The sequence below is a fragment of the Haliotis rubra genome, unplaced genomic scaffold, assembly GCF_003918875.1.
Source record: "Haliotis rubra isolate DU_JTF1 unplaced genomic scaffold, ASM391887v1 Scf214, whole genome shotgun sequence".
In the NCBI taxonomy this organism is placed as follows: Eukaryota; Metazoa; Mollusca; class Gastropoda; order Lepetellida; family Haliotidae; genus Haliotis; species Haliotis rubra.
Window position 1 is genome coordinate 137,493 of NW_025766159.1, and position 19,426 is coordinate 156,918.

Below are 19,426 nucleotides of genomic sequence, written 5' to 3' on the forward strand. Positions count from 1 at the left end.
ATCTCCTAGGAGATATCGTTTTGACAGTAGATTTTGTACAATACCTTGACAATGCTATGACGTCATATACTTGATGACGTCACAGTGCTATGACATCGCTGCACTGCAAGTCTAATGGCAGTACCATGTTCAGAGATGTACATTTTTCACTGAAAATTAATGAAGAGTGATTTTGGATGATAAATAGAATCTCACCCTCGTGTCTTCTGATATCAAATATATCAACACTCGTTGATAAAGTAAAAATATCCTCGGCAAGCCTCGGATATTTGTAACTTTATCAACTCGTGTTGATATAATTGATATCAGAAGACACTTGGGTGAGATTCTCTATATACTACTACTGACAACATATTTCTTTTACATTCACTTATACAGAAATACTTAATTAAGAAAGGTACCAAATTCTATGTTCTCTTTGTAGATTTTGCAAAGGCTTTCGACTCTGTTCAAAGAGAAAAGTTATGGAATCGTCTAGAGAATCATTCCTTAAGCAGTAAAATGAGTAAACTTTTAAGAAGTATTAATGATAACGTAAAGATGTGTGTGAGAAACAATAATGAAATATCTGAAACCTTTGAGAGCCAAATAGGAGTCATTCTCTTCCCACAGAGGTTACTCCTGTCATATCTTCCTAGTAACCTCTGTTCTAATACGGCCATATTTCCCGGTTCTCGTAAAATCCCCTAGCGGCAAAAGATCGCAACACGAATTATCTCCCTTCTTTCTATCCAATCAGAACACGTGTTACATCGACTTAGATTCAACTTGACTAACACAAGCAAATGTGGGGCCACAAATATCCCCCATCTGCCGGGGACTTGTGTTGATGTTACACACAAGACGTTTAATGGCTAGCTTGTCCGTTGTCAACAAGGGCGATGGAGACGCCACTGATCCGCCATAACATGACTGAGTTCTGTCTAGAAGAAACGTTTGCGCATCGCGCAGGGGAATAGGTTTAGTTTTCTCGAAGCATACGGAAATAACCGAGGCCTTGTGAATGAGTCACTTTTGAAACAACGTCGCTGATTGCACAACTAAATCTGATTGCCTCCAATCACGAGTCTTGAACGCTCACACCATGAAAGGGCCGTATTAGAACAGAGGTTACGTAGGAAGATATGACAGGAGTAACCTCTGTGGGAAGAGAATGAATAGGAGTAAGACAAGGTTGTATCTTGAGTCCATTTCTATTTTCTTTCTTTATCAATGAACTAGCAATACAGATTCATGAAAACTGTTCAAATGGTATTCAGCTACATCCAGATATAGTACAGCTATTTCTTCTGTTATTTGCTGATGATATCATACTTCTCTCTAGCACTATTCGCGGATTACAAGCAGAAATAAATGAATCAGAAACATACTGTCATGAATGGAAACTAACCGTAAATAGAGATAAAACTAAAATAATTGTGTTCAAGAATGGAGGTAAACTTGCTGCAAAAGAGAAATGGTATTATCAAGGTGAAATGATAGAAACAGCTACGTCTTACAAATACTTCGGAGTTTACTTTACAAACCACCTATCGTTGTCCTTACATGTCAGAAATGCATCGATGCAAGCAAAGAAAATACTAATTGGTATTATTAGATATATTTATATTCTAGGTGACTTGTCACACAAATGATATTTTAGAATCTTTGATGCTAAAATTAGTCCTATACTTCTATATGGTTCTGAGGTTTGGGGACAACAAACATTTGATACACTAGAAAAAGCACATTTATATGCAATAAAAAGATTCCTTGGGGTTAAAGTTACTACTTCAAACATAATTGTTTATGGTGAATGTGGTAGGTTTCCATTATTTGTTGAATCTAAAATGAAAGTAGTAAAATATTGGTTAAAAATCTTAAATATGCCATCTTACAGATTACCCAAAAAATGTAACAATATGATGATTTTGTACGATAGAAATGGAAAACGTAATTGGGTCACAGACGTCAAACATTTACTATTTTCTGCTGGTTTCGGTAATATATGGCTAGAACAGTGCATAGTCTCGCATCCAAATTTTCTCATATCCATTAAACAAAGGTTACAAGATATATATCTCCAGACTTGTCTTGACCAATTATCCGTATCAAATAAATGTTTCTATTACAGAATGTTTAAGCAATCTATATACAATGAAACCTATCTATCATATTTGAATGTAAGGAAATATAGAATCACGCTTACAAAATTTCGTTGCTTCTCCCATGATTTGTTAATAGAAACAGGTAGATATATTGGAATAAAAAAAGACGATAGAATATGTACAATGTGTGACTTGAATCTAATTGAAGATGAATATCATTTTCTTTGTGTTTGTCCAGACTACCACAATTTAAGAAATAAGTATATTAAGAAATATTACTTTGAACATCACAATATTTATAAATTTATATCTCTGTTAACCTACTCTAGCAAGGAACACCAGGAAAAGTTGTCAATGTTCCTATACCATGCCTTTCTACACAGGAGAAATGTACTCTCTACTGCCTAATAACACTATAGTCAGTATACATGTGGCCTGTGGCCTCATAAGTGCAAATAAAGACTATGAACTGAAGAGTGTGGAAAAAGCGCTATATAAATAGCCATTATTTTTATTATCATTATTCAATTATATTTATATTCAATTACCTACAACACATGTTCAGTCTCTTTCACGATATTCCTGCTGTGGTTATATTGTTATTATTAATTCAAGTTGGTAATTGGCCAATTCGTTTCCATGGCAACTGTTTTATGAAGTATCGGTGACGCACCACAGTGTTTCTACGGTTGACTCTCCGAGATACAGGACACGGAATGTGGGGCGACACTTCTCAAAACCGAACTCCGCTAATCAGGAAACATCCCCCGAAAGATGATCACAGGTTGGAGTTTTCACCTTACAATATAATTATGTTTTCGTATACCGGAGGCTCACGAATCAGAAGAAATATTCTTTCAACCTGCTAAATTCTGTTCCATTAAGATGAGATTCCTGAATGCATTTAGTGCCGTTTTCCTGGTGGTTTATTTTCGTAACTATTTGACATCGTTGTCTATCGCTGCATCCTGCAGTGTTCCAACTATATGTCAGCTGTATGTAATAGGCAAGTGATCAACAACATGAGTATCAACCTACGCCATTGGATGCGATGACATGTGTCAACCAAGTCAGCGAGCCTGGCCACCCGATCCCGTTAGTCGCCTCTTACCCTGCATTTAACACTGCAAGAGTCGCGATGAGGTATATACGGATTGTTTATTCAAAGTTTATTGGCCAAGCGGACTTCTGCTCAGTATAAAGCAATGTTTTACGTGTAACTACCTTTTCGGGCCGACACTTTGGTCCGAAATCCGAAATAATGAGAGTCCGAGATACAGAGCTTTTTCATTATGACAACAAAGCAGGATTATGTCGGGACCGTAAGTTCAGTCCTGTTTATATAGCAATCCGAGAAAGACAGAGTCCAAGTTTGACAGAGTGCACTGTACCCTTATTTATCTGCAACTGTATGTTACACTGGGTGCCCAATTGTTTGTTACAGGGTATTTGTTGTCATATACCCTAACGACATTTAATACATTCTTCCCTATTTTGACTTGTTTCGCAATTCGTCGTTCTCATTTGTAGACAAATGGGAAATGTGTACTGCTGAAATGAAATTAAAGACATAATGCGATTATTAGGCCACATAAAATAAATTTCTTGCTTCTCGTCACTTTGTTAAAAAAATGGGTAGGTAGGGCGGATTTTATATTTATTTATTTTTCTGATATTCTGTACAATGTTAGTAGAAAACTTGGAATGCCGGAAGCTGAGACGGATTTCGTTGTCTGCCAGCTTTATATATGCAAATTTACCAGTATAACAAATATATATAAAATTAGGATCGGGCGGTAATGAGAAACAAAAAAATATTTTTACGTGGCCTTATATAACGAGATAGCTTCATGGGTGCTATTTGGGTTTTTTATAAAGTGAATAGAAATAATTCCGGATATAAGGACATTTTTTCAGTAATGGAAAAAAAACTGCAAAGTGATTTTTCAAGAAATACCCATTTGCCATTACACATTTGATAAACATCACCATTGAGGCTGAACATTGGAAGTCGGGTGACTGCGAGAAGTTATATTCAGCAGTGTGTATCGCGATCTGGATTGATTGAATAGCTTCTACACGAGACATGCTTCACTGAATTGTTGTAGCAAAGCAAGCTAACCTCACGCCGGCTCACTCATCCGTGATAAATCCATTCAATTAATAACGCGGCATTTGACCTGTAAATGACTTGTACGCCTAGCTGCAACACTGTATGAACAGATATTACACGTTTACTGTAGCAATTCTTCGTATACGTGCGCCTAGTAACCTGTAAACAAACCAGTTCATGACCGGGAGTTCCGCTTGACCGACTTCCGGACTGGTTCACAGGCGTTTCATTTTATCTTCGCCATTTTGAATGGTTTTCGTGGCGACTTTGAGGATCCGTGTCGTCTGCTTTGAGTATCAGTGTCGTCTGCTCGTTCGCTACTTCCGGTGTGGGGAAAATATCATGACTCATCCGTTCCAGGCGATAAGTCACTAAGTTATCCGACATTAACATTAACTCAAGTCACGTGTTTACAAGCGTACACGTTTCACGGACCCTGTTTCAGTGACAGTTCGGACAGTGGGACAATGTGTTCCAAGGAACACTGGAGGGAACAGTTCCGATGTTCCAGCTTTGGACTTGAACATCCCCAGCCACATCGTTTTACCAGATTCGAAGTAAGTGTTTCAGTGTGAGTCAACAGTTTTGATTCAGATGGTACAGTTGATTTATGATACGTACTGGTACACAATGTATGATACAACTGACCAGGCAGCATGCCGACATCGGCCCGACATCGGCCTGACGTCAGGTGCATCATCGGCCCAAAGTCGGCAAACATCATCGCGCAGATGAAGTTTTGCTCATCGGATCGCCGTCGGCCCAACTTCAATGGCCCTGCATTAACCCTGAATCGGCCCAACGTCGGCATACTTTATAGTAAATAGTCCATGTATGCTATATTAACTATTATTTGCTTACTTGTTGATGAACAACTTTTTTAAAAACCCATTTGAATAATTAATGTTATTAAATAGCTGAGAGAAATTGTTATAACACCGAGACTATTATGCTTTGACGAAAATATTTCTGATAAACCAGTTTGAAACCTTAAGAAAATGTTTAGAAAATGTTATGTGTTCACTACGGTGCCGACTACCAGCCGACGTCGGGCCGATGATGGCACGCTACCTGGGTGAATAACACGACACACGAACCACTTGTTTACAGAAATGAACATTCAAAGTAACAGAACATCAACTATTCATGTTTGTCACAACAGAATATAAATGTTGAGTTGTATTTGATGACATGAGCGGCAACGGGGCAGAATGCTTGATGAGATAGGTGATACAAGAAATACACCCGACTACAAGTCATGATGCGACGAATAGGCTCGCCCACTTTCCCTTCACCAAAAGCTGATCCCCAGTGTACGAAGACTACACCACATATCTGTCACATCAATTATATTAATTCCATGTGATAAAACGTACACGTGTGTTCAGGGAACAGGAACACTAAGCTATAAAGGTATACGACATATAGACGTTCAGCCACCCGCCCCAGGCATAGTCCTGACTTCATGCGCTTTGGGACAATGTTGAGTCACGCAGGCTCTCGTCACGCTCGAGTTATTGCAGTAGGTAAAGTTATCGGTTACTGAGAATAAATGTTCCCATGACGTGACTGATGCAGATGACTGCACGGTGATAAACATGTGTTGATAACAAGGAACAAAAAGGGGATTTATTGCTTATATACAGAACGTCAGTATAAAACAATAAAAAATACAGTTCGTTCCACCCCATGAATAGTGTAATAAAGTACACTTTTGCCCTGAACTATTATAGTTCAAGTACGAGGATGCTATTACGTTATAATAGTTCAGGGAAAAAGGTATTTCATTACTCTTTCTAAGATGCTTCGCTAGAAGATCAAAGGCGCCGATAGTACTTATCAGGCGATAAAATACACGTACATGCACGTGCACATTAAGGTGAAGGAACTCCAGATGAAGGGCGAGCGTCTCTCCATCGAGGAGTCGCACAACCGCATACTCCTTCAGAAGATGGCACATATCTTGAGGGCTAGTCTGTCTCACAGTCCCTGAACCCATTATGTTCCCTCGCCATGTTAAAGCCAACCGCATACTCTCTTGCAGTGCTAAAAGTCTGTCTCACAGTCTCTGGACAACATTATGTTGGCCATACAGCCTTGCCCTCTCTGCAATGCTAAAGCCTAGTCTGTCTCACAGTCCTGAACCACAATATGTTCTGAGCCACATTATGTTCCCTACAGCCGAGCCCTCTCTGCAATGCTAAAGCCCTACATCTGGCAGAGTCTGGAGCCACATTAGATTCTGGCTCCCTAGGGTTCCCTGTAGTTGTCTCACAGTCTCTGGACCAATCTAAATGGCCCTAAATGAGGCAAGTCTAGATTCTGGTCTCCCTGGGGCTCCTTTTCAATCTAAATGGGTTTGTTTGTTACTATCAAAATTTTACATATTCAGAGACTAAGCGTTAGTCTACACGAGGACTGGCTGCATGGGTAACAACGTCAAACAAGACTACATGGGCAAGAGCTTGAACAAGACGACGGCAGCGATAGTTGTTGCGAATCGCTGATCACACCGACAATATGGCCACATTGAAGAGAATGAACGCGAAGGCACCGTACTGCAAACACATGAATGGGGAGGCGGAGCATCACTGTAACCAGTCCTACATGATGGATATATCCAAGTACCCTCATCACCGGCGGAAGGAACAAGAATGTTACCGGATCCGGAAGCAACAGCAAGAGACGGCCAACAGGCGCCTCAAGTCCCAGGGGCCCGTTTCACAAAGCGATCGTTGCGCTACGACTGTCGTAAATCTATGGATGGGAGTTATGATCACCTTAGCGCTAAGATCGCTTGGTGGGACGGGGCCCAGGTGCTGAACCTTGACAAGGCCCCACCCAAAGACTCGTTGCCTCCTTTACAGTCTACGTCGAGTGGTTAGAGGTTCCACTACACTAAATCAGTATCACATGCTCCCTGCGCGAGAGCCGTATGTAAACAAGTGAAGAGAGACAGAGACATGTGACAGCTGTGATTGGATGAAATAGTGTAAGATGTTTGTTTTTTTAAAAGCACATCCAACCAGTAATTAAACCTGACCACAATTTTAAGTATTTGGTGCTGTCATTTTTATTACCATCACTTATGCTTATTGTGTGTACAGATATTTTCCAGTAGGTGACATTTGGTGCGGAACTGGGGTTGATGTGTTCTGCTTCCTGTGCTCTCAAAACGAGCCGGACAAGTTGCCCTGATATTTTGTTTTATGGTAGTTTAAAGGCCAGAGTGTACCCATGTGTACATGGAATGGCTGTTGATAGCCTGGATATTTGTAAAAAAAAATATAAGGTTACTATAGAAGTCTATGGGAAAACATTTGGTGGTGTGTAACCTAGAGCATGTCCTTTTAGGCATATATACAAAAGATTATTTATATACTTGTTTATCTTTATATAGTCCAATTTGTATTCATTCAATTTATTTTATAGTTGTGTGTTTGAGGAAGTATATTCCATGGGCGTCATGTATTCCAGGTGTGGAATAAATGCAACAGGGCGTTGAAAAAAAAGTATACATGACGTCACACTGTATTGTCGTCATTACGCCATTCTCGTCTGCCCCCTCGTTATCAAACGTACCCTTCGTAACCGACCTCACGACCGCATGTCAGTTGTCATCGCCTCGTACAGATTCCTACAGTACACTACGTAGCTCCCCGTTTCTTGGTTTGCAGTTGCTGCACTCGGCTAACGTCACTGGTGGAAACATTACGTAACGGTTTATGATTTTCGACAGATGAAATGCCTCAGTTCGACTCACAATTAAACAGCGACCTGGCAACGTTCGCAATGTTTATATTCCCACAATGCATCCGTGGACTGTCGCGTGACCAATCAACTTTATCTTTGTGTACTGATCTAAACTTACGTTGCTAATAGAAATGCGACGTTCATATTGCACCATATGGTTTACGTTAATCACAGATGTAATTAAAATCATTTAGAGAAGATGTTTAACCTGAACGTAAACCGTTAATCATTTGTTTTGTTTTTCTGGTAACGTGTGCCTTAACGTAGGGGGCAGACACGTCGAGATGATGTTGATTAGTCATGCGACATTCCACTGATGCATTGTGGGACTGTGGACATAGGCATAGTCAGTGAACATTACCGCGTCGCTGTTTAATTATGATTCGAGCTGAGACATATATTTAAAAAGTTAAACATAATGTTTCCACCAGTGATGTTCGCCGAGTGCAAACCAAGAAACGAGGTGCTACGGAGTAGTTTACTGTAGGAGGCTGTACGAGGCGATGACAACTGAAATGCATCGGTACGTCGGTTACCAAAGGTACGTTCCATTACGAGGGGGCAGACAAGAACGGCGTAGTGACGTCAATACAGTGTGACGTAATGCAAAAGAGTGTACTATCTCGTCTGATAGAGTACTGTCGTCGCTTTTGATCTATTAGCGAAGCATCTTGGAATACCCTGTCTTGACTATCCCCGAAACAAATTCGGAATTTACGTTTGGTGTAAAGGAAAGCATAGCTGTGAAAATTATATGAATGAAGGACGCAAAATTAGTGATGCCTCAGGTGTTCACGACAGGGAAAGCATGCCCTACGAATAATACGACCGATAGCACCCGACATTCACAAAATGTGTCCAAAAATGGAAATACATTTTGCCAAACAATATATGTCTATGATACTTGACGTTGCCAGCGCAACGGAAAATCAGATGACATTGTTCAAAAGTATCTCTCGATATGGCAGAGAAAAGCACTAAAAGTGTTTAATCGTTAAATGGTCAGGAAAGAAAAAGGACAAAGACGAGAAAATGTTGAGTAAGTACTTCATACTTGTGTGAAAACTGCCCCGAAAGTTGTTACCCCATGGCGTCGTTTAAAAGGAAAACCACGTGACGTGGTTAATTTATTTATCTTCTGTACTGGGTAAACATCATAAATCAATAAATATCTTATCGAACTACTCTCCACACTCTGGCTGTAACACCTATGTTTCTTAAAGTGTCTCAGCAGACTGTAATGTGTTTGTACAAAAGACTTTACGTACGTGTTAAGGGTGGCTGAATATTTTCTGGATTACGTTTTGTTTGCGGTAGTATATGATGACAGTTAATATTTAAATACTTCTTTGGATTCATTTTAAAGGATGTTTTTCCAGAAAACACTCGAAAACAATTTCGTACGGTTTTACGCCCCCAAACCCCCACGCAAATTCTTGTCGTTATTTCACGACAGTAATATTTTAATATAGAACGAACATAGAAGTATACTGATTGTTGCGTGAGTACAAGCAAGCTCCCGCCTGGACAAATGCTTAGTCTCGGAATACTGAGTTTGGTTTTACGCCGCTTTTAGCAATATTCCAGCAATATCACGGAGGGGGACACCAGGAAATTGGCTTCACACATTGTACCCATGTGGGGAATCGAACTCGGGTCTTCGGCGTGACGAGCGGACGCTGTAACCACTAGGCTACCCCACCGCCCCTGTCTCGGAATATATGTAATCTAGATGGAAATAGTATGGAATCCTGGAAGGGACATTGTTGCGTCGTAGCGACAAATGGGTGAAATGTCGCGTTGTCACGTTGTCGCGTGGCGCGTTTTGGTTTATTTTGCCTCATTTTACTTGTTTTTGAGAGGGCGACAATGCGACAACGCGACAATGTCCCTTCTCGGATTCCATAAAATAGATCATTTTTTTTATATTGAAAAGAAGCCCCAGTGAAAAGGAAGATTCAAAACTTGAGGAAATCTACAGTAACTTCGTTTAGGGCTTCAGCACTGCAGAAAGGGCTGGGCGGAAGGGGAGGTAATGCTGTTGAGCGACTGTGAGACAGACCGCCCAAACACTGCTGAAAGTGCGTGTGTGTTTATTACGAATGCACCTAACAATTTTACCCTTGCTTATAGGTTGATAGTTATATATGATTTAGATAATAAATGTACAGTTATATTACCCTATACAGATCCTAATGGTGCCCTTCGATTTGGAATGACAGTACCTATTCTTACATTACCATATACAGTTCCTAATGTTACCCGTTCTTTTTGGATGACAGCCCATGTATTAATATTACCTACACGGTTAATGTTACCCGTTAAAGCTGGGATGACAGTACATGTATTAATCTTACCTACACAAATGATGTTACCCGTTAACTCTAGGATGACAGTACCTGTTTATATGTTACCATGTACAGCTAATGTTACCCTTTAAAGCTGGGATGACAGTACCTGTGTATATGTTACCCTGTACAGCTAATGTTACCCGTTAAATGTGGGATGACAGTACATGTATTAATGTTACCTACACAGATAATGTTACTCGTTAAATCTGGGATGAAGTACCGGTTTATATGTTACCCTGTACAGCTAATGTTACTCGTTAAATCTGGGATGAAGTACCTGTTGATATGTTACCCTGTACAGCTAATGTTACCCGTTAAATCTGGGATGAAGTACCTGCAGCTGTTTATATGTTACCCTGTACAGCTAATGTTACCCGTTAAATCTGGGATGAAGTACCTGTTTACATGTTACCTTGTACAGCTAATGTTACTCGTTAAATCATCAGTGGGATGAAGTACCTGTTTATATATTACCCTGTACAGCTAATTTTACCCGTCGTTAAATCTGGGATGACAGTACCTGTTTATGTGTTACTCTGTACAGCTAATAGTACCCGTCGTTAAATCTGGGATCACAGTACCTTTTTATATGTTACCCTGTACAGCTAATGTTACCCGTCGACAAATCTGGGATGACAGTACCTGTTTATATGTTACTCTGTACAGCTAATGGTACCGGTTAAATCTGGGATGACAGTACCTGTATATATGTTACCCTGTACAGCTAATGTTACCCGTTAAATCTGGGATGACAGTACCTGTTTATATGTTAATCTGTACAGCTAATGTTACCCGTTAAATCTAGGATGACAGTACCTGTTTATATGTTACCCTGTAAGCTAATGTTACCTGTCGTTAAATCTGGGATGACAGTACCTGTATATATGTTACCCTGTACAGCTAATGGTACCCGTTAAATCTGGGATGACAGTACCTGTATATATGTTACCCTGTACAGCTAATGGTACCCGTTAAATCTGGGATGACAGTACCTGTTTATATGTTAATCTGTCCAGCTAATGGTACCCGTTAAATCTGGGATGACAGTTCCTGTTTATATGTTAATCTGTACAGCTAATGCCACCCGTTAGATCTGGGATAACAGTATATGTATATATGTTAATCTGTACAGCTAATGGTACCCGTTAAATCTGGGATGACAGTACCTGTATATATGTTACTCTGTACAGCTAATGGTACCCGTTAAATCTTGGATGAAGTACCTGTTTATATGTTACCCTGTACAGCTAATGGTACCCGTTAAATATGGGATGACAGTACCTGTATATATGTTACCCTGTACAGCTAATAGTACCCGTTAAATTTGGGATGAAGTACCTGTATATATGTTACTCTGTACAGCTAATGGTACCCGTTAAATCTGGGATGAAGTACCGGTTTATACGTTAATCTGTCCAGCTAATGTTACACTTTAAATCTGGGATAACAGTACCTGTATATATGTTACTCTGTACAGCTAATGGTACCCGTTAAATCTGGGATGATAGTACCTGTATATATGTTACTCTGTACAGCTAATGGTACCCGTTAAATATGGGATGAAGTACCGGTTTATACGTTAATCTGTCCAGCTAATGTTACACTTTAAATCTAGGATGACAGTACCTGTATATATGTTACTCTGTACAGCTAATAGTACCCGTTAAATCTGGGATGAAGTACCGGTTTATACGTTAATCTGTCCAGCTAATGTTACACTTTAAATCTAGGATGACAGTCCTGTTTATATGTTACCCTGTACAGCTAATAGTACCCGTTAAATATGGGATGAAGTACCGGTTTATACGTTAATCTGTACAGCTAATGTTACACTTTAAATCTGGGATGACAGTGCCTGTTTATATGTTACTCTGTACAGCTAATGTTACTCGTTAAATCTGGGATGACAGTACCTGTTTATATGTTACCCTGTACAGCTAATGTTACCCGTTAAATCTGGGATGAAGTAGCTGTTCATATGTTACCCTGTACAGCTAATAGTACCCGTTAAATATTGGATGAAGTACCTGTTTATATGTTCATCTGTCCAGCTAAATGTTACACGTTAAATCTGGGATGACAGTACCTGTTTATATGTTACTCTGTACAGCTAATGTTACCCGTCGTTAAATCTGGGTTGACCGTACCTGTTTATATGTTACTCTGTACAGCTAATGTTACCCGTCGTTAAATCTGGGTTGACAGTACCTGTTTTTATTACCCACGTGGTCAACGTATGGGTAGTTGCATATTAATCTCGTACGTCACACGAGTGTCGTATCGCGTTGACCTGTGTCGTAACGACTTGACCTGAAATTCTAACGATTTGATTGGATAACCGATGACCTCTCAATTAGGTCACATTCTGACGTAACTATTTTTTCATTCATAACAAACACGTGAATTCATTCATTCTACAACTTAAATGCATTGTGGGAATGTAAACATTGCGAACGTTACCGTGTCGCTGTTTAATTGTGAGTCGAACTGAGACATTATATCTGTCGAAAAACATAAACGCAATGTTTCCACCAGTGATGTTAGCCGAATGAAGCAGCTGGAAACCAAGAAACGAGGTGCAACGGAGTAGTTTACTGTAGGAGGCTGTACGAGGCGATGACAACTGACATGCATCGTGACGTCGGTTACCATGGCAGTGACGTCATTAGTGTGACGTCATGCAAATATTGTACTACAGTACAAAACTCTTCCGCAACCTCTTTATGAAACCAGTTTCGGTTTGAAACCAAAAACATAACAAAAATACGCTATTTTGTCAATTTATATGCATGTAAGACGTGGGTAATAAATAAAATACCACACTCGGCCTCATTACATACGAATTATACGAAACTCGTGACCTTCCTATGTTATCTGACCTCGCTTTCGCTCGGTCAGATAACATAGGAAGGACACTCGTTTCGCATAATTCGTATGTAATGAGACCTCGTGTAGTATTCTCTATATATGTTACTCTGTACAGTTAATGTTACCCGTCGTTAAATCTGGGATGACAGATCCTGTTTATATGTCAATCTGTACAGTTAATGGTACCATTTAAATCTGGGATGACAGATCCTGTTTATATGTCAATCTGTACAGCTAATGGTACCATTTAAATCTTGGATGACAGTACCTGTTTATATGTCAATCGGTACAGCTAATGGTACCATTTAAATCTTGGATGACAGATCCTGTTTATATGTCAATCTGTACAGCTAATGGTATCATTTAAATCTTGGATGACAGAACCTGTTTATATGTTACCCTGTACAGCTTGTGATGTCTGGGATGACAGCACCTGTCCTTATGTTACCAATCGCCGTCATAATGTTACCTTCCCATAACATTACCAGGCTTGATGTTACCAATACACTTCTCAATATTTCCCTTCCAGTGGGGCTGGCCAAAAGTGTACCTGTGTTGGCGCGGCGTTGTTGCAGCCTATCACGTGGCCATGATCTTCATGTCGGGACTGACTGACAGACAAACCTGGACGAGGACCGACCAGGACAACATCAAATGGTTTGTCTATCTCACCAACTGGATGTTCTTCATCTTAACCTTGGGCACCATCATTGAGTTCATCGCTGTGGGATATTGCCACCTGATCAGGAAGGACATCATAAAGGGTATGTATTGTGAATTATAAACATTTCTGTATATAGATACGACAAAACCCCTTTCCATTTTCGTAAGAAATCTCTGCTAAAAGCAGAATCGATCGCACAGTTCTGACTATGTCATTAGTATGTGTTTGTCTGACGCCGCATTCAGCAATATTACAGCTGGACGAATCTAGACCAGACAATCTAGAGATTGGCACTATGAATGAGTGCATTTAGTTTTACGCCGCCTTTAGCAATATTCCAGCAATGTCACGGCGGGGGACACCAGAAATGGGCGTATTACTGGACCCACACGCCCTATAGTTATTGTACCCATGTGGGGAATCGAACCCAGTTATTCGGCATGACGAGCGAACGCTGTAACCACTAGGCTAACCCACCGCCCCGGCAACATGAGATACGATGACACATTCTTTAAAGGGTACAATGTGTGAGGCCCATTTCTCTGTGTCACTGGCTCTAGTGTCTCTAGTGTCCCTGGCTTTATGAGTCTGGAATGCTGCTAAAAGCAGCGTAAAACCATTCTCACTCATTTGGTTGTTATCGCTATCATCAATAGCCGGTACGATCATTATCATGAATTTCATTTAGTGATTGAGTGAGTTTAGTTTTACGCCGCTTTTAGCAATATTCCAGCAATATCACGGCGGGGGACACCAGGAATCGGCTTCCTAAGTTGAATAAAATTCTGAGATTCAAATGTTCAATTGGCAAGGTAAAATTATGAGGATTCGCAATCTTAATTTCACTTTATTTGATTTACTTTCTTGTTTAAAGTGAAATTCATCGGTACGTTTTCTCTGCAAACAGACTATAGTGGTGCATTATAATAGCTATCATACACATTTATAATACCGGGCTAAAGAACATGGGAACGCGTAGCTTTTTTGTGTGGAATGGATCAATTTATATAAGGCCTGTAAGTCTTGCAAGGCGCTACTTCCGGTACTAAGCCCTTTGCGGGCGCCAACTTGCGACATGCCGGATGCGGTCCAGCTCACTTCCGGTACCAGATTACCGGTGACAATCGTATATTCAGGAACCAGTTCTAGGTCCAAATTGCGCGACCGCCAAATATGATTTTACTAGACCGGACCAAGTGTACAACCATGCTTGGCCGTCACAGCTGTTGACAGTCGTAATAGTTGGCTAATTTGAGTATGGTTAGATCAAAAATTTGTTATTCCTGCAAAGATTATCGGTTCCTTACTGTCAACTGACAACCATGAGACCATTCGAAAAGGTATTAAACGTTCGTTTGAAGTACTAAACAACGTAAGGTCTCGCGAAGTGCCATGACTTCCTTACGGGCCCTATTGCCATGTCAACGCTACTTTTCGGGATTGTGGAAAGTGGTGCTGAGAGTTAAATAGTGAGTGGTCTTAACATCGTTTTTAACAGTATTCAAGTTACGTCACGATATGTTTGACGTGGGAGGGAAGCCTGGAGTAATTTCGAGTTTTTCACTTTGATGAAACCTACAAGCGTTGATTTGATGCAGAAAAACACAAGATAATCCGTGAGAATTTGGGATTCAAAATCACTGTTATAGTTGTCGGCCACGATGAAGGGACGCGACTCACAGCGCCACTTATGTCACGTACATGCTGCAGGTGTTCGAAAGGCTACGTGTCTTGACCCAGGACGTTACCACTGATGACATGTAACGAATGTAATACTGTATAATTATTGACTTCTAGTGAGGTTGAGCCATGGTTAACGACCTTGGACATGTGATATTCACCGAGACGAAGCAGACTGTTACAGATTGTTAGGATTACAAAACAATGTCTTTCCATGTATTCCAACACATTTCTAACGTCCAGGGCCTAGATTTTCGAAGCTCTCTTAGCGCTAAGATAGTCGTAAGTTAATGTTAATGTATAGCACTTACGACTATCTTAGCGCTAAGAGAGCTTCGAAAATCTAGGCCCAGGTTGACATTGTACAAAGGGATCTTAGCGCTAAAGTGATCGTAACTCCCATACCTTAACATTGACTTAAGGCAGTCTTAGCGCTAAGGATGCTTTGTGCAACAGGGCCCTGAAACTACCCTGTGTTACTAGTGGCAGAACAGGCTGCGCACTAACTGATAGTTTCTTGGTGCAGGTGACGTCCCCCGCATGCCCACGTTTCTCAAAGTGACCTGGGTTTGGCAAAACCTGAGCAACACCGTCAGTGTGCTGGTGACCCTTTTGTTCTGGGTGCTATTATATACACGTAAGTACACCATCAGTATGTTATATACACGTAAGTACACCTCCAGTATGTTATATTTACACGTGCATACACCATCAGTATGTTATATTCACGTGCATACACCATCAGTATGTTATATTCACGTGCATACACCTTCAGTATGTTTTATTATGTAAGTTTACATTCAGTGTGTTATATCTACGTGCATACATTTTCAGTATATTATAGTCACGTATATTACCTTCGGTATGTTATAGTCACGTACATTTACCTTCAGTGTGTTATAGTCACGTACGTTTACCTTCAGTGTGTTATAGTCACGTACATTTACCTTCAGTGTGTTATAGTCACGTGTATTACCTTCAGTGTGTTATAGTCACGTACATTTACCATCAGTGTGTTATAGTCACGTACATTTACCTTCAGTGTGTTATAGTCACGTAAGTATCCCTACAGTATGTTATAGTCACGTGCATACACCATTAGTATGTTATAGTCACGTACATTTACCTTCAGTGTGTTATAGTCACGTGTATTACCTTCAGTGTGTTATAGTCACGTACATTTACCATCAGTGTGTTATAGTCACGTACATTTACCTTCAGTGTGTTATAGTCACGTACATTTACCTTCAGTGTATTATAGTCACGTAAGTATCCCATACAGTATGTTATAGTCACGTGCATACACCACCTTCAGTATGTTATAGTCACGTACATTTACCTTCAGTGTGTTATAGTCACGTGTATTACCTTCAGTGTGTTATAGTCACGTACATTTACCATCAGTGTGTTATAGTCACGTACATTTACCTTCAGTGTGTTATAGTCACGTACATTTACCTTCAGTGTATTATAGTCACGTAAGTATCCCTACAGTATGTTATAGTCACGTGCATACACCATTAGTATGTTATAGTCACGTATATTTACCATCAGTGTGTTATAGTCACGTAAGTATCCCTACAGTATGTTATAGTCACGTGCATACACCATCAGTATGTTATAGTCACGTACATTTACCTTCAGTGTGTTAAAGTCACATTTACAACTTCAGTATGCTGTAGTCACGTGAATATACCTTCATTATACACAACCCATGCACATGTTGCACATCGACGTGAAGGTGGCTCCCTGGGCTAACTGGTGGTATCATCAGAAGTGACCTGTCTTTAACAGGGTCGACGCCGGGGCGCTTGGTAGCGTGAGTTGGCCCTATTTACGACAGGTTTCCACGCTGCAGGTACTTCTCATGTTTCGTACATCGACCACGATGTTCTGTGGTTACGATAGACTGAAAGCCCTGTGTCTTAGCCTTTATGTCATGTGTTACGTTTTCCCACCCTTAAAGCCACCCGAAGACAAGTCCCATGCGTGTGACGGGTGCCAAAACAGCTCAGATTTTGATCAGTGCATCCCGTTTGCCCGAATTGCCCCACACACGGAGAAAGAGACATATACACGCACATCACATGTCAGACTTACCGAGATCGTCACGACGTGGACGTAGGGCACCTGGTCAAATGTCCACTGCCATTTTGCTATCTGTTATGGACATGACTTGGTAGGATAGTTGACAGATAACGTTTGTGTTATTATTATTATTTGTTTTATTTATGATTGTACTGCTCACCCCAGTGAAGATCCCCACTCAATGATGTAGTGTTACAGAGTGTAATATACCTGTAGAGATCCAGGTTAGAATTGGTCTTCAGTAACCAATGCTTGTCGCAAGAGGCGACTAACGGGATTGGGTGATCAGGCTCGCTGATTTGGTTGACACATGTCATCGTATCCCAATTGAGTCAATCGATGTTCAGGATGTTAATCACTGGATTGTTTGGTTCAAACTTGATTATTTTTTACAAACTGCCGCCATATAGCTGGAATATTGCTGAGTGCGGCGTTAAACAACAAACCAACCAACTAAATCACCGTAATGCCATTGGTTGCTTCAAGATGTCAATACACCAAGGCACTGGAATCAGTGTTTAATATACTCATGGAAACAAGTAAGGGAACAGATGAAAGTGCAAGTGCTCCTTTATTCTTTTCCAGGTTTCTTATCAAGGTATGTATTGCAATGTGAGAGAAGTTCTCGAAATAAATAAAGGAACACTTGTATTTTCGTGTGTTCCCTTATTTGTTTCCATGAGTATATACATTAAAGAAACTACTCTTCCAGCGGGAAAAGTCATCTCAAATGTCAGCTACATCACACACGCCGGCAACACCGCATACGTCTTCATCAACCTATGTATCACAGCATCGCCAGTCAGATGGCTCCACTTCTTCCATCCTTTCATCGTGGCGGTCAGCTACGTCATCTTCTCTGCGGTATACCAGGCTGCAGGCGGAACCAATGGCCTGGGCTACAGCTCCATATACCCTGTGTTGGACTGGAAGGGTAATCCTGGAAGTGCCACCCTCTATGCCTTCGTCTGTTGTTTTATTGGAGTGCCTTTGATTCAGTTTGTGATCTTGCTGATCGCCATGCTAAGGGGGAGTTTATTTGACTCTTGTCTTGGAAGATCTAGGCATTCTAGTGCCCATGTGGTGGGGGTTGATAGCGCCATGGATCTTGCCTGAAGATGATAAGACCAGTCCTCCAAGACGTGTAGGTAAAAGGTTTGTGAGGAAAATGTGATATTAATCCGAACAGGCATACACAGGTATCTTCTGGTGTGGATGAAACAATGAATTCCAAAAAATAATTATTTTTTATAAATATAAATTTTTATTATCATGTTCATATTCAGTCTGATTGTGTTAGCTGTTACTGTGGAACCCGTGAAGATCCGGGTTTGAACTGATCTTCAGTAACCCATGCTTGTCGTAAGAGGCTACTAACGGGATCGGGTGGTCAGGCTCTCTGACTTGGTTGACACATGTCACCGTATCCCAATTGCGTAGATCGATGTTAATGCTGTTAATCACTGGATTGTCTGGTTCAGACTCGATTATTTACAGACATCCGCCATATAGATGAGATATTGCTGAGTGCGGCGTAAAACTAAACTCACTCACTCACTCTAAATGCCGCTTGAAGAGTCGCCGTTACTTTATGTGTATTGTATGTAAGTGTCCAGATCTTGAAATGGTAAAATACCAGGCGTTATGAATTCATTTTCTCCTTTTGACATGGCTTTCTAATCTCCATTTCCTTGCTTAATGTTTTGAATTTACATCAGGTTTAGTGGAAGTCGCGGTGGCTGAGCGGTCTAGGCGTCTGACTTTGTGTGCTGGCGATTAGGTGCCTGATTCTGAGGGTGTGGGTTCGAATCCGGGATGGGAC

At 40.6% G+C, this 19,426-nt stretch overlaps 1 protein-coding gene across 1 annotated transcript; it reads left to right on the plus strand.

The window, feature by feature from the left end:
* The first annotated feature begins 4,421 nt into the window (after window positions 1–4,421).
* On the plus strand, window positions 4,422–18,989 carry LOC124276829 (protein rolling stone-like). Its single transcript, XM_046712480.1, has 4 exons — window positions 4,422–4,757; window positions 13,702–13,936; window positions 16,043–16,153; window positions 18,317–18,989. Exons 1-4 carry the CDS (start codon window positions 4,668–4,670, stop codon window positions 18,718–18,720), a joined length of 840 nt encoding a protein of 279 aa, XP_046568436.1. The 5' UTR covers window positions 4,422–4,667; the 3' UTR covers window positions 18,721–18,989.
* Window positions 18,990–19,426: the final 437 nt, after the last annotated feature.

Coding starts and splice junctions, on each gene's coding strand:
- LOC124276829 (XM_046712480.1), top strand. CDS start 4,668: ATGTGTTCCAAGGAACACTGGAGGGAACAGTTCCGATGTTCCAGCTTT. Junction 4,758..13,701: donor ATCGTTTTACCAGATTCGAA/GTAAGTGTTTCA, acceptor TTTCCCTTCCAG/TGGGGCTGGCCAAAAGTGTA. Junction 13,937..16,042: donor CAGGAAGGACATCATAAAGG/GTATGTATTGTG, acceptor TTCTTGGTGCAG/GTGACGTCCCCCGCATGCCC.